The sequence below is a fragment of the Denticeps clupeoides genome, chromosome 18, assembly GCF_900700375.1.
Source record: "Denticeps clupeoides chromosome 18, fDenClu1.1, whole genome shotgun sequence".
NCBI lineage: Eukaryota > Metazoa > Chordata > Actinopteri > Clupeiformes > Denticipitidae > Denticeps > Denticeps clupeoides.
The window spans coordinates 14,636,501-14,652,212 of NC_041724.1; the positions used below are offsets into that span (position 1 = coordinate 14,636,501).

At 42.4% G+C, this 15,712-nt stretch overlaps 1 protein-coding gene across 6 annotated transcripts in view; it reads right to left on the minus strand.

Moving 5' to 3' along the window:
• klhl4 (kelch-like family member 4) overlaps positions 1-15,712 on the minus strand; it is a 35,582-nt gene that overhangs the window by 11,238 nt on the left and 8,632 nt on the right. For 2 of the 6 annotated variants that reach the window (XM_028960807.1, XM_028960806.1), the window contains 2 exons: positions 12,986-13,517; positions 341-511 (listed from right to left, as the gene is read on the minus strand). In XM_028960807.1, the coding sequence (XP_028816640.1) occupies positions 341-511; positions 12,986-13,413 (599 nt within the window). In that variant the 5' untranslated portion in view covers positions 13,414-13,517. Of the gene's footprint in view, positions 1-340; positions 512-12,985; positions 13,518-13,823; positions 14,133-15,712 lie in introns of those variants that run through there. The other 4 variants (XM_028960805.1, XM_028960808.1, XM_028960811.1 and 1 more) reach the window with 4 other exon arrangements.

Consider the following 15,712-nt stretch of genomic DNA (forward strand, 5'->3'; position numbering starts at 1 on the left):
CTGTTGTCTAACTTAAGGTGATGGAGAGAAGACAAGAGTGTGAACACTCTTGTGTGAACAGAGTGTGAACAGAGGCTCCCTTCAAATGTTCAACTTATTTCATGGTTGGTGTATCATGTAAGATCATGTAAGGTAAGAAAAAGAGCCATAAATGAAAAGGTGTGGACAAACTTTTGACTGGTAGAGTTTGGCATAATTGTGTGTCACAACTGACTGAAGTGGTCTTTGGCAAATAATTGACCTTCCTTCCACTGATTTGGTAAGAGATAATAATCGAAGCTGTACAGCTGTATTGAACCATTATGTCATGAGAATAAATTATTTTTGGAACCCAACTAACCTGTGAGCAGGGATCTTATGGTCTCCAGCAATCAAAAGCACGTCGCATAGCTGCTTATGCTGAAGGTAGGTCTCCATTTTACGGAAGGTTTGCTCTGCGTGATTTGTCGCCTGGAAAAACTCGTCTGAGCTGCTGTGGGAGCTCATCTTAGAATAGCTGTTCAAGGTCAACCTGTGGACAAGCAAAAAGAAAAGGTCAAAGCCACCAAAAAAACAGTACAGGTAAGTCAGTTTAACACAATACTGCCACTTCAGTGTTAGAAGATGAAGTGTTAAAGCCTGAGGAGGATGTCTTTCCCATTAAAGGCCTTTATTACCTCTATTAAATGAAAGCTGATAGGCTGGCCCCAATAATTTGGAGTTTCTTGTAAGCACATCGCTTCCAAGCTCGGTTATTACTTCCCATGTGCCTCCAGGCACTGTGGCAGGCCATTCTTTCTAATGCTGTATTTCTTGTAGCGGGGGGTCAACACTGGGTGAGGGTATGCATTCCGACACTAAACTCCTGAACACCACTGGATTCTGTCCCACGCACCCATTCCGCAAATCTCCTTCCGCAATTAACATGAATAACACAGAGGAGCTGTCTATGGTGCAGATCCATAAGGGGTCATCAAATATTAGCAAGGACTATGTTATTACATCCGTTGCTTAAAGGGCGATGTTGGGGCAGAGATGGTTTGGCACATCACAGTTTATAAGAATGTAAGACAACACATATTTTGAGGGGGAAATAATATATATATTCAGGCCAATGCTGTGTGTTCAGTCGAAGTGAGGCTTGCGAAGAGACAAATCAACATAGTAAAGCCGTAATTCTGTCCTTTTTTATCATTTTTCTGGGTTAATGCTCCAATAATAAAAACAATATAATCGAGAGACAATAAAGCTTAGTAAGCAGCATATCTTCTTCCTTCACATTTGTCAAGTCTAAAATGAAAACCATTACGGACTAAACTCCATGGAAAAGGGGATTAATAACTAGTTTTTCTCCAAAGGGCCAGTCTGGGAAGCTTCTGTTTACCGAATATTTCCGATTTTTTCCCCCCAGATGTGGACGTTTTTTTTTGGATACCGTTGAGCTGCTCACTCTGAGCTCCTCTCCCTGTAGACTGGTAGATTACAAGTTGTTGTGTGACATCTAAATAATCCTCCAGACTCAAGACAAATAATTCACATGTGTTATTTTGGTGTCCTTCATGGAGAAAATCCACTTTTGAATTATAAGCAGGTCTGAACCGCTATCTGAGCTGCACCAGGGGTCTTGGAAAGGGGGAAGGGAGAGCTTTTATATTTCCTAAATACATGCTAATGTTAGGATAGTGAAAGTTACATTCAGAAGATCTGATGCACAGCACAGTGCAGGAACTTCATGGGCATGTCCAATCCATTTTGCAAATTTGACGGGATATAAGGTTTTTCTCATTTTTAATTATTCAGGGGCGTGTTCTGAGAGAAACATAATAAAATAACTGAAACAGCACCTCATCTCACCCGAACAAGACAGGGGTCCAAAATCAATGGTGTACCACTCTTTTACTTTGGAAATCAGATAACATGCTGGAGCATGAAGTGAAAACGCACGTGACCACTTTTTTTTATTTTAACAGTCACTCATATACAGTATACAATTGTTTATTGCAAATATTTCAAATTTTCATAAATTCATTAAAACCTTCTTTCTTAACCCAACACCAACACAAGTAAATCTAGCATCCCAGGGTTTTATTAGAAAGATAATATCAGTGTTCGGGTATAATAAGGCAGCATTACTAATGGTAGTTAGGAATCGCTACTATAAAACCATTTTTTTAACAGCCACAGATGAGGAGACAAATTAATCTAGAAAACATAGATAACTGCGATTGTAACGGGTTGCGCAATCATATACATTGTACATCCTATAAAATTTACATTATATAGGGATTTAATTTCATGTCCATATCGCCCAGCTCTACAAGTCACCACTATAAATACTGATGCCTCTAAAATAGCCTTTCCCTGCACTGACATGTTGTGGTTTGCAATACCATTAATATTCCTTGAAATTAACCTCCTCAGGAAAAATCACTTAATTTTATGTGCCGGCAGTAAAGTGGTAATTACTGAGTAAATTCCATTCATGGCCTGACTGGGCGATCAATGGCCCTACGACCTCTCACAGATTTTCCGAAGACAGTCCATAAAGTGCAGCTGGGTGAGAAGGAGAATTACATGTGACGCAAGAGGTGGGTTTTTATTCATTGTGTATCTGGTTTTAAACCGGAAATACATTATTTTGCCCTTTTATCATATCCCTGTGTCAACCGCTGCCTTCTGTCTCAAGGAGGTCAGCAAGATGACCCACAAACAGAATGTGTTATGACGTCCTTCAGGTTAGCTGTCAAGTGTGCGGAGATTAAACTGATGTCCAGGAGCAGCGGGGCCAGTGCCAGACAGCGCAGACCTGCGGCGGCTCTGAAGTGATGCCATGAGAAGCGGTGCAATTCGAAGCACCATCTGACCTGATCAAAACGAATATTTCACACCCTCCGACACCAGGCAGATGTTCTCATGGAAACCGCTTCACGTGACTCTGCTTCCTCTTTGCCGTAATTAAAGTTGCATATCAGCCCCGCAAACAGAGCAGGATAAATTGGGCCAGAGAGGGAAATATGTTTGGCCTGGTCTTTTAATCGAATGTTTAACATGTTGCTGATAAGCTCACCGGAGACCGCTAACCACGGGCAAATAACCTGACGGCAGCGGTGTGGTTATCACCACCTCTGGTAATGTTTTACAGCCCCTGTCTCGCTGCGGCCCGTGAAGCTCAAGGCTGCATTTCCTTGGACAGGTGAGGTCTGCGTTTGGATTTCTCGTGCTAAATGGATGGACTCGTTTATTAGAGCTCCCTGCTCTTATTCCCTTCTGACTCAGGCTGCACTCGCCTGAAAATAAAAATAAGGCCGTAAAAATCAAGATTCATTACCTTTCTGGTTTGCTTCGCGGAATGCAATAAGGTTTTTTTTATGTCTGCCCATTTCAGGGGACTTAATTGCTTTTGTATCACAGTTTTAGGAACAGTAAATTTCTTTACAGAGTTTACACCCTGGCAGATGAATGACATTGTGTTTTGTGTATAAGTGATAGATGGAGCACTATAAAATTGTAGCTAAAAAAATATATATCGTATATACAACCTACCAAGCTATGTGAAGATGAGTTAGTGGCTTCTGTTAGTGCCATTTAGAAACTCACGTATAAAACATGCAGAAGCAAATATGATGGAAAAAAATATTAATTATTGTGAGACACCTTGCGAAGGTGACAAAGCCATTTTAGTGCCACCCAATTTAAAAAGTCAGACATCAATTTGTATTGATTCATACATTAAGTACAAGTGATCCTACAGATTTATTTTGCTTACCTGTTAATATCTGGATCAAAAGTTTTTGTAATCTACTTGTATTTTTTTTTACCAGTCAAACGTTTAGACGCACCTACCCTGTGGCACATTATGAAGAAACTGTATTTTCTTTATCAGGAGAAAGTGAAGTATGTTTGATGAATCATTTTTTTTCAGAGTCTCTTTTCACCTCCATGGCCGCTTTGTTCACTATTGTCATCATCAAAAACTTCTTCATGAGATGCTCATTAACATGAGTGAATGATAAAAAAAAAAAGTGTTCAGCATAAATCCTCAAGACAGTTGGAAACGTCCCTGTTGTCCAACTTAAGGCGGTGGAGAGAAGACAAGAACGTGAAATGCTGCCGTCGCAGCAGAAGCTCCCTGATTTTGGAGAGATGCAAATGTTCAACTTGTTTTCTACATAACCTCACATGAGTTATTTTATGGTCCTGTATTTTCAGTTTTGTTAAAATATATATATATATATGCAACACCCATAAATGAGCAGGTGCATTCAAACTTTTGACTGGTCGTGCATACATTTTTCAATAGCTGTTCCATTTTCTCACATTCATATTCCATTTTCTCTAGTTTTACTTTTTTTACACACATACATAAGATATTGTGTGTTCATAACAGCTCTGCAGTCTGCATCTCTACAGAGAACAGTCAGGACTCAGCGTTTCCAAAATCAATACGTTGTAGGAGGTTCAGCGTTTCACACTGCTGATCTGACTCGCGCTGAAAATAAAACTGATGTTTTTTTCCTTGTCTTACTAATACCGACCTTCCAATTACACATGCACTGTGGTGCCCACACACACACACACACACACATACACACGCATGCCCATGAGGGAGGTGCACTCTTCTACAAAACATTCCCTCTCAATTCCCTCTCTCACAAACTCACACTCATGTTCCCAGATTACTAAGCAGCTACACTAAAGGGAGCATTCCAAAAATAATAATAAACTTCAATAAATAATTTTCTTTATCACATATTTGTCAACAAAACTGGCTCATTCCCATTATCTCTTTTGCACTGCCTGGTTCTTCTTTGCTTTTGTATTCTGTGTCAGTAACAGCACGCTACTCTGTATTATTTAAAGCTTTTCCTCACTGCGACCGCAGGCCCTTCCCGATGTGAAATTCCCGACTCGCTCTCTGGAGTTTGACCATGCGCCACTGCGCACATCCTTAGGGTGGGAGCCGACATGCTTGACCTTTACAAATGCAGCCTGCAGCAAGTTCCAATCACCTTCCAATCAAGCCACCAACCACCTCATCTGCTGCAATGTTGCCTTGGCCAACATTTTTATTTTCATTTCGTTCAGCTAAAATTACCTATGGACAGTAGTGGTTTGGAGGCTTTAAAAAGTCAGAAAATCTGCACAGGTATCAACCGTCTGCCAGGTCCTTTTAGAAATGACGTATTCTAGATACATAAAAAAATCTATAAGAAATGAAAAATTATTAATGCATTAACTATCACTAACCTGAGACAAGAGTAAATGAATTAACAATAGTAAAAAATAAAAAAAAATGTTAGTTTGTCCCAATGAGAAAAGAGATGTTTTGCAAATTGTCCCTTAATTCACTATTTCATGATGCAAAACTGAGACGAGGAGTGGAATGGATTTCCCTTTCAAAGAGGATTACTGCACAGAGCTACCGAGGTCCCTTGCGGCAGTTTGTTTCTCAAACATCTTCCTAGAAAAACATTCAGACAACTTAACAAAGCTGTATTTTCATGAGATAATCTTTCTACTGTTCTTTTACACCAAAGGGTGGACTACAGAAAAGTGCTGGCACCCCCATCCATCTTCATTTTAGCACCCAAATTCATGCACGAAGAAATGCTTCCCTTAATCACATTAAGCTCACTCCAATAAATATAGTCAGTTTATGAGATGCGTTATATTTTGCAATGCTGTAGGCATTCACCTTTATTTTCAGGCCTATTCGTTTTTAATATCTGGCAATATTGCACGGTCTAAAATGCCCCTACATGCTGGGTTTCATTTGGACATTAATGCTATTCTGCCTTGCTAATTACGAATCGGTTCATTTAAACTTGTGACAGTAATATAAGGGAAAGTAATAATACCAGAACATAGCCAACAGCATAAATGAAAAAACTAGAACGTGATTCTACACAAAAGAGAATCAATCCATCTACCCATCCATCCATCTACCTATTTATCTATCAGCAGTTTTGAAAATGAACCATGACTCCAGGACTGAGATGAAGCCCGTGGCAAGATTTAGGGCTCTGTTAGTGCCTGGAGAGGACAGAACCATAATTTTCCAAGGCAATTTGGTGAAAATAGAGATATGCTTCAAACTGCTGACTCTGCCTATTTCCCACCACCCCTCATAAATGGGTCCAGGCCTTAATTCATTAGACCTCGCGCCCAAACTGAATACTGACATTAGCCATTTTTTATGGTGGGAGGTGGGGGTGGGTTTTGCAAGGACAGAGGACTGGGCCAGCTGAGCTCTGGCCAAACGTTGCTTTGAACGTGGATGAGTGGGGATGGAGGAGACTTGGTGGAGTAAACTGAAGTGACCTGGTATCTGTGGTGTGTTTGTAATGTATCAGGGGAATTTACTGGAAGTTGCTTTAGTCGCTTAGGTTCTGAAATCATCAAAGGGTGAGTGTACAAATCTGAAATTAAGAGCTGAACGTTCAAAATAAGATCAAAACTACATTGTAAATGTACTGAAGTCCAGTTTCTGCCGCAAGACCACTTTTTCAAGTACATAGTCTTATCTTTAGCACATACATAATCTGTCTTCAGTCCATCCCAAAATAACACCAGCCTTACACTACACGATTTTCAAACGATTTCATAGTCACAACCAAATTTCCCCAAGTCAAAATAAAATCATCAAAGTTCTCGTGGATTCGTGCGACCTTACTCTCAAATATTTATCACAAGGTGCTAATCTAAGTGTGTTAAATCAGCCTTTTCTGGGATTATGACCATTTCAAAGGTCTTGGCTATAGCAAGACCTTATTAGTTAAGCAGCAGTAAAAAAAACAGAAAATTAAAATGATTTTCTGGTTTCAGTCTGTACAGAGGACTGTGGCACTATGACTCAGATTAAACACTTTGAGGTTTTGGGTTAGAACTGGACTCAACACAGACATCATTTTCAATGTCAAACTAATGTCACGTGATGTTTGAAGATGACAGATGAAGACACATTTAGAGACTTTGGCAGCAATTGCCTTCGAAGTGCTCATTGTAAATCCAGAAAGAGAACCTTTATACTTCATAACTATCTTTGTGACTTTAACCCCCACCCCACATCTTGAAAGGGCCCACCAGGGAGCGAAGAACACAAAGACTTACTTTCAGAGAAACAGAAACTGCCATTTATTCCCACCTCACATGTAAAGAAATTCCTGTGTACATCCATCAAACTTATATAAAACTGTCAGCCAGCCAGAATATTCGACTATATACTAGGCAATAACAACCCTCTCAAGAAATCAACATTTCTCAGGACACACATTTATCAATCTATACAATTACACCCAGACACACAGTGTTTCCCGTCTCTTATTATCAGCAGCCATTTCTGCACCAGCTTTGACAGATCCAGGCACCTTCCTTTCAACTCTTGAACATTTTTCACAAAATGCACAAAATCATGTACACTAGATGGAATACCGCCCCGCCCGAGTCCCCATCCTGTGCCCGGTGTCCCTGGATGTGCTTGGAAGCCACAACCCGGATCTGGGTAGGTAACTGAGTGAGCACAGCATGGATGCATGGATTCTATCTGAGGTTCTACGCTAACCGGTCGCCATGTATTATGTCAGTCATTGGTAAAATAATAATGATGCTAGTCGAAAAATGTCTTCCATTTGTTCTGCTGTCAGCGGTGAAGACGGCAAAGTTGCGATAAAAGGAGCGACTTTTCACTGTCTGGCCTGCCAGCTGGGAGAAAACGGATAGCTGAAATTAAAAGAGTTGAGCTAATTCCCAACAAGCAATCTGAGCAGCACTTCATCTTGTAAAAACCTCAGGAATCAGGGCCATCACCCCCTTTATTATTCATTAATTATGCAGTAACTACACGGAACACAGACACGACACAAAGTTTGGATCTATACATGTCCTGCAGTAATGAGAAATGTTAGTGTGCATTGTAGATATTATTTGCAGTTCACAGTATATGAAGTTGCCCTTGTTAACAAATACTGAAAGTACTCATTGAAAGTATGTTATTATCAGGCTTTTTTTGACAGAGATTTAAGTACATTTAATCTATCTGGTGGCTTGGCCAAACACTTCCTTTGAATATGAAGCGACAGATATGTAAACTGAATGTTTACTTTTTTCCCAGATTTTGGCCAAACTGGCCCATCATTCATCCTGCTATGTGTTCTTTGTGAGGGTGACCTTTGTGTGGTTTGTCTGTGTGCCGTACGCTGCGGTGTTGTGAATCGTCTGGCAGCCCAGTGGGCCTGCCTCCTGACAGCCCAGCTCCAAAAAAAAGATGCTAGTGCACATCACAGGCATAAATCGATTGCCCACAGACATGGGGACAAAGATGGAGAATTATCATGAGCGGCGTGCATGAGATCAGTGAGCAGACAGGTCTCTGATCTCTCTGAATTTTTACAGGCTTGATACGGGCCCTGCAGGTATTTCATTCAGCTGCGCCCAACTCACTCTCAAAGCAGAGCAGTTCAAAAAAAGAACCAAATCCCTAAAAACACAATGAACTCCATGTCATGTATGTAAAATTTCGTCAGTAATTTTCCCGGTACGGTTTCAACATCTTTAATCATGTTACTTTATACTGCCATGAAAATATCTGCTTTGTGTTTCATTTGCTATGTTTTGGAGTCGGCTTCTTGGAATTTGCTGTCCTGGGATCTTCTTGGTGCATTTTATGTCAGGCTGCTGCTGAGGCCTGTATGTAATATTTGATTAGCCCCTCCCCCCCATCTGACGAAATCTAATCTTTGATAGCTTGGACACAGCGATCCACTCACACATCCGTGCAGGACATGAGGGAGAATGTCCTCTGGAACAAATGAAGGCATTGCCACGGCACTAACGAAGTCCCTGAAAGATTACTGTGTTGGGCCTGTGTGAGTGAGGGAGTCAGTGCGGCGGGGTCAATCATGACAAACCGCGCGGAGCTCTCCGCCCGTCACAGCGGCACATCGCTGCGGCAGAATAAAAATATTTTTCACTTCTTGCCGCGCCTGAGATGATGACAAATGGTGCATCACTGCATTGTGATGCGCCGCTTAATATGAAAGCCCAGCTGTACGAGCAAATTGGTGTGAATCGCTGTGCCAGGATGACAGATGTTCAGAACCTGGCAACATGCATCCGCAGAGCCAAACCGCACAACAACCCACCCGTCCTTCACTCCTCAAGTTACAGCTTTACTACTGTTTTATGGTTAACTTCACTGCAAGCCCTCAGAAGCTATTCCTAACATTTATGTGAGGATTTACTGTGCGCATTTTTTTTTTGCACTCAAAATCCATTTAAAGGCAGACTGTGTTATAAATATTAATGATAGAGGAAGGCTATGTATAGCACTGTAGCTAATGGGACATGCACATTTTTTTAATGCACCGCAGCAGCCTGAGAAGTAAACCGGTCCTGCTCAATCTGCTCTAAAACGGTCGTAAGTGTGTACACCGTATGATCCATTCTCACCACGAGCCAGCCTATAGATCACCTAGTAATCTTAAATCAATGTGCACTGAAATATAGAGAAGAAGCGTCTAAACAGAATAAGTTCCGTTTGCATGAATACCGCTTTCTTTTAACTGTAGAAACCTTAAATAATATGCCATAACATTTTTTATATGTTAGCCATAATTACACCCATTAATCTAACATTAGAGCGTATTTTGCAGGTAGGTAAAGCTGGACAGATGCACATTTTCACAGTGTATTGAAAATATGATCAGGCAGCGCAATGGAGACAGCAGTGCATGGACTGCAGGCTACGCTGTTAAAAGTGAGTCTAGAGAAGAGCTACAATTAAAGCGTGGAGTGTTGCCCTGCAGGTACAAGAAGAAAAATCACACTTCTCCTCGCAACGATTAACCCTGCCCGGTTTATTTGTTCAGTTAGTCAGAGTCGTTTTAAGAAAAAGACTGAGCCGTGAGCCAAATTGCACAAGTTACACCTCCTCAATCTTCTCTCTCAGTGTTGTGTGTGTGTGTGTGTGCGTGTGTGTGTTTTCAGGGAAATAATACTACCACTCTAAAATTGAAAACAGGGCGCTTAATCAATTCACCCTGAATTATTCATGAAGTAGGAGACAGACACCAAGTCTAAACATAGTGATCAGCATTTTTATCCATTACCATGGTGATGGTGTAACCAAGCGGAATCCAGATTAATTTTTTCCGCAAAATATTTTATTTATTAGAGAGTAGCATCATGGGCTGCCTCTCCCGTTTTCTCACTGCGAGAGGTGTTTTGGCAGGTGATCTCAGTTCTCACCTCAAACCACCACCACCAAAATGATTCCTCCCAACTGAACAGTAAAAAGTGTCTTACAACATGAAAAAAATATATATATTTCAAACGTATTAAATGTGTATTTGATTCGATGTTACTCATGTGACCAAGCCAAAACTCTGTATCTATGTGCTTATGTAATATGCTAATGATTATTTTAGTAAAATATAGAAAATGTTATATTGTAGTAAATAAATTCTCATGTGATAAATTCATAAATGGAAGTATCGAACTCCGAACATTTTACAAATCAATTTTGCATTCTGTTAACAGAACTACACTATAAGATTTACAGCAGCGTTATGCAGTTCACAAAACTGTAATATTGTATTGAGCGTTGTATCTCTGGCCATGTTTCGTCATTTTTTTTATTATTACTTTATAATAAGCAGGTTTTCCAGGCTTGATGCCACTGTTGTCATTCTGCTGTGGTTCCTCCTTCAATTAGCTTTCACCGCGGTGTGACAAACGGCGCGCATGTGCTATAAACGTCATTTCCCTGTCAGCTTATTTCTGGAGAGCCAGAGTGAGTGTTTATTTTCTCCCGGTGGAGAGGAGAGCACCAGAGCGAGAAGAGTAGAACCCCGTGCTTTGATAAAGAAGTGCTCGGTGGAAATCTCCACTGGGGACACCCACTTTGCTGTCACCGGGGATCAATTGCAACATAATTGTGCTTGCAAAGTGACTTTCTACGTTTCCGTTCGCATCAAAACACAAAAAAATGCAATATGCGACGTAGGCTGAAATAAATAAACACATGGCAGACCGGCAAGCCATAGGCATTCCAGTGAGGTGTATCTGAATTAAACCAAGCAGTCTGCGGGGAATGAACAAAGGGCTGCTTACGCTTCTAATTTATTCTACCAACGTTTCAGCAAATGCCACCGACATTTAGAGTCAGCGACTGAATATTTTTTCATCTGATTAATAGAAATTATAGTCCAAACAAAACACCTTCCCGCTTAAAGATTCAAGTCAGGCAACAAAGGATTTCTAGAACATGGCAGCATTCTGTGCATTTGAAAGTTTTTTATTCCTTGATGCATGCAACACATAAATGATTCCGATTTCAGAATGATTCCTGTGACTTAACTCATGAAAAACAACACAATCGATATATCCGATGGTCTGACCTTCCACTCATTTAAAGAAGAATAAGAGTCAATCCCCGAGAGGAAAGTCAATAGACGTTAGAAATCACGTTTGGCCATGCTGCATACTATGAAAACGTGACAGAACTTTTTTATTCGCACTGATTGAGGTCTCAAGATTTCGTATTGAATACAGTACCACAAGGTGTTGTTGCAGCAAGTGCATGGATTGAATGGATGTGGGTGTGTAGATGGAACGGCTGTTGACTGGGTGTGACCTTGCGCTGTTTGTTAATGATTGGTGCTCCAGCTCTCCAAACACATGACCAAAAGCAGCTCTGATCTGCTATGCGGTCTGTCCAGTCCTGTCAGAATAAGAAGTGTGTGATTCCCACTCATTCCCGCATCTCTGTTAAAAGGCTGACTGATGTATTTTAGATTCAGCTTCTGTGGCACCACAGATTCGCTGAATATCATCATGTGAACTTCCCACTCAAAGCGAGCATCAAAAAGTCTGCGTTATTCCAACAAAAGGAAGCCATCTTCAGCCAAACTCTCTTTCAAACTCTCAGCCCTATGAAAAAACTAAAGCCAAGCCGGAGATTAGATTAGCCAGTGCGGTTATTGTTCTTGTCATTAGCGGGCGAGGCTGCAGGTTACGCCCGCTCCTCAATCCATATACCTGTCTGAGTAAATTGTGCGGAGCTCGGGGGGGGGGAGTAGATGGGCTGTACATCACGTTCATGTGACAAGGTCTGGCCCCCAGGACACTTAGCGCAGAGCCTCTGTATGACGGAGCAGAAGAGGAGCATCTCATGGCCTCGTCCCCCCCCCCCCTCCAGTGTTTACTCCCCGCCGCCCTGCCGGACCGAACTGTGCCAGATGTGAGCCACTTAGAATACAAAGCAGCCAGGAAACCGTGATCTCATCCAGCCCTGGCGAGATGCATTTCCAGAGGCCACTTTGGCTATTTTACACAGCTACTACGGATAATTCGTGGCTCGGCCCTTCCCTAATTTTTACAGCGTCTCTGATGTAATGCCGTTACTCCTGTGCAAGAATGCATAAATCTGGACATGCAAAAGCCTGCTACACACTATCAATTTCGTTCATTTATATTTGTTTATTTGGGTTTGTTTTTTTTTTTCATCCATGAAAAAAGCGATCAATAATATAGGCACTCGGCTCTCAAGCTCAAGCTCTTAAATAATACAACCATCTTCACCGCCAGTGTTTGCAAGTGTGATGTGTCCGGGTAATGAATAATTTATGGGCGGAATGTTTTACAGGTCTGCGTTTCAAGTCTGCCCCATGTGGGGCCGAACTGTCCCCAGGTGCGCGGTGGTGGTGGCGGCGGCGACGGCAGCTTTGTAGCTCATTTCAAGCCATGTTTTTTTATTTATTTATTCATTTACTTTTTTCGGGATGAAATACTGGCTCTTCTGATGGAAACGTGCAGGCAACATCAGTGAAACACATACATAATCAGTTATGAAGCAGGTTATGTATATGGAAATTTCCGAAAATACCATTTATTGGTTATAGATCTTGAACAAGGGTTAACTTATTTATACCCGAAGATTATAGTCAGTGGAATTTAGAATCTTTTTAGAGAACAAGAGTGAGTGCTTGTGTTTCCATCATTGTTTTACCTTTCTTTACCTTCCTCTTCTGAGGGCTCCTCAGGGTTGCTCTTCAGGTTCTCCTGGCTTCCCTTGGTGTCCTCCTTCCCAGTGTGGATGGGAGAGCTGGACTTGGCGAGTTCTGCACTGCCATGGTGGAGGTGCGGTAAAATGTTCTGCTGGCTCCACGACTGGCCGCCGGGTCGGACGTAGAGCGGCGTGGGCGCGGGGCTGGGTGCGAGGATGCTGTGCGCCGGACTGTTGTTCTTCCTGAACGCGCCCCTGTCCCGAGAGTGACTCTTTAGTCTGCCCTGTATGGGGGTCCCCCGGTGGTCAAAGCCCTCCTGCTGGAGGAAGCCTCCATTTCCAGCCGAACTCTGCGAGGAGTGACTGAACCACCTCCAGCGGAGCCTCAGGATCTGCTTCACGTCAAACTCCTTCTTCCCAGACACGGACATGGTGCTCGGAACCCCGGTGGTGCCTGCAGCACATGGAACTCGGACCCCAGCGAGGCTGAGATGCCCGTCTTCTCCTCGTCCTCTTTGTCTGGGCTGCCTGTGCTCTGTGTGGATGGAGAGGAACAGGGTCTGGTGCTGCTGTCTTTTTTTTCCCTTCCCTCCAACTCTGTCAGCCACTCCTGACATTCAGCTAATGCACATGACACTCTCTCTCTCTCTCTCTCTCTCGCTCTCTCTCTCTCCTCTATCACCCTCTCTCCTTCACACCGCCCTCTCCCTCTCCTCCGTCTTCTCTTTATATCATACACACACACACACACACACTCATGCAGGCACAGTAGGTAAAGATGATTAAAAACCCGTGGTGCAAGCCCAGAATCTCCAGGCTGCCAGGGTTCTTCAGCTCTTACCGGTTGAGCTGCGGTGTCAGAACGAGGAGGAGGTCACAAGTCAGACGGCCGGAGGAGCGTCAGGAAGCAGCGGAGCCAGCGGTGCTCGCTAGCTATCTCCTCTCTGCTAGGAGCATCCTCCCTCTCGCTCTCTCTCTCTCTGCCACTCCCCTGCTCTTACACACACTCTCTCTCTCTCTCTTTCCCTTTTATCCCCACACACACTCGCACTCACACACACACACACACACTCAGAGGCACATCTTCCTCCAGCCTCAGAACAGGACTCACATCTGACAGAGTCCCAGGGGAAGCAGGCTCCGTCTCCGACTGCAGGAAACCATGCAGAAAAATGAATCCCTGGCCATCACCCCCCCCCCTCCCCCCCCCCCGGGCCCGGTGACAACCTCAAAGAACCCCGGGGTGCTCCCCACCTCCTGCTGCCGTTTACCTCCTGCCTTCTTAATTATTTTGGAGCGTGAATGATGTCTGATTGACGATCATGCCCTGTGCCCATACAAACTTTGAAGCGCAAAATATGTACCGACATATTTTAGTGAATGTGATGAACCAGGAAGTGTCACATTAGCGGGGAAAAAATGTTACATCTGTTTTTGTAGTAACTTAAATCCAAGAAAATCTGTTTTTCGTTCATTCAAACCCAACACACAAACATTGGACTGCATTCAGCTGAGCTGTACTGCCACCATATGCAGAGTTTGGACGAAAAAAAAAAAAAAAAAGAATCACGCTGCCCTTATTCTTTCACCAGAATTCCTCAGTGTTCCCTCCAAGCATCCAGTTGCCTTGTCACAGTTTTTTCTTTTTTTTTTTTTCTTTTTCGCCTTCAGATGCAGAACCACAGAATATATCAGCAGTTTGTTACGTGCTGTGCCCTGCGTTGGGGTTAAAAAAAAAATGAAAAAAGACTATTTTTTTCTGAGCTGAGACGTGACTGCTCGCAGCACTCATATGAATATGCCGCCGCGTGACTCATCATCCCCGGACATGTATAAGGGGATCCTCTGCTGCTCCTGCACCACCGATGCCGTCGGTGATTTATTCATGTGCAGTAGCTTTAGTTGACTTATTTAATTTATTTAATTTTTGTTTTTGCCATTGTTAGTCCTGAAAAAAAGATGAAAACGTTACTCTCTCTCTCTCTCTCTCTGTGTGTGTGTATCCCTCTCTCTCCACATCAGCTTGCTCACTGGCTGATGCTGGAGTCAGGTGGTTGGGTTGGCGTATTTACCTTGGGACGGAGGCTGCTCTGAGCTACAGGCAGAATTCATGCACCAGTCTTCGTCCTTATTCTGGTTTATAAAATGCTCTTTTTCCATCTAGTAGATGTTTCCATGTACAGTAGATACGGAAAATTCTACACACTGTAAATATGCCATTATTGATGACAACGTGAAAAGAATTATGAAGTTATACTGGGAACAAGATCAATGGAGCCACCAATTATTACAAATATTTAAATGTACATATTCATTTAAATTACATATTACATAATATTATTATTATTTAGAAATGCCCCACACACTCCACAGTGACTGACAGTTACTAGAATCCCAATTCTATCCACTGTTACACTTTGTGACAGAAACAATCTACACATATACATGTTGTTGGTTTTCATTCTCTTGTGTGCATGCACAAATATAACATGATGTACACTAACAGTCAAACGTTTGGACACAGCTACTCATCTATGGGTCTAGCATTTTTTACAAAATAGAACAAAACTGGAGGCACAGAACTATGAAATAACACAAAAGAGGTTATAAACCAAAAAATATCATACAAGGCAAAAAGGTCAAACATTTGCAGGGAGCTTTTGCTGTGATGGCAGCATTTCCCTCTCTTGGCTTCTCTCCACCACCTTAAGTTTAACACCGTGGATGGTT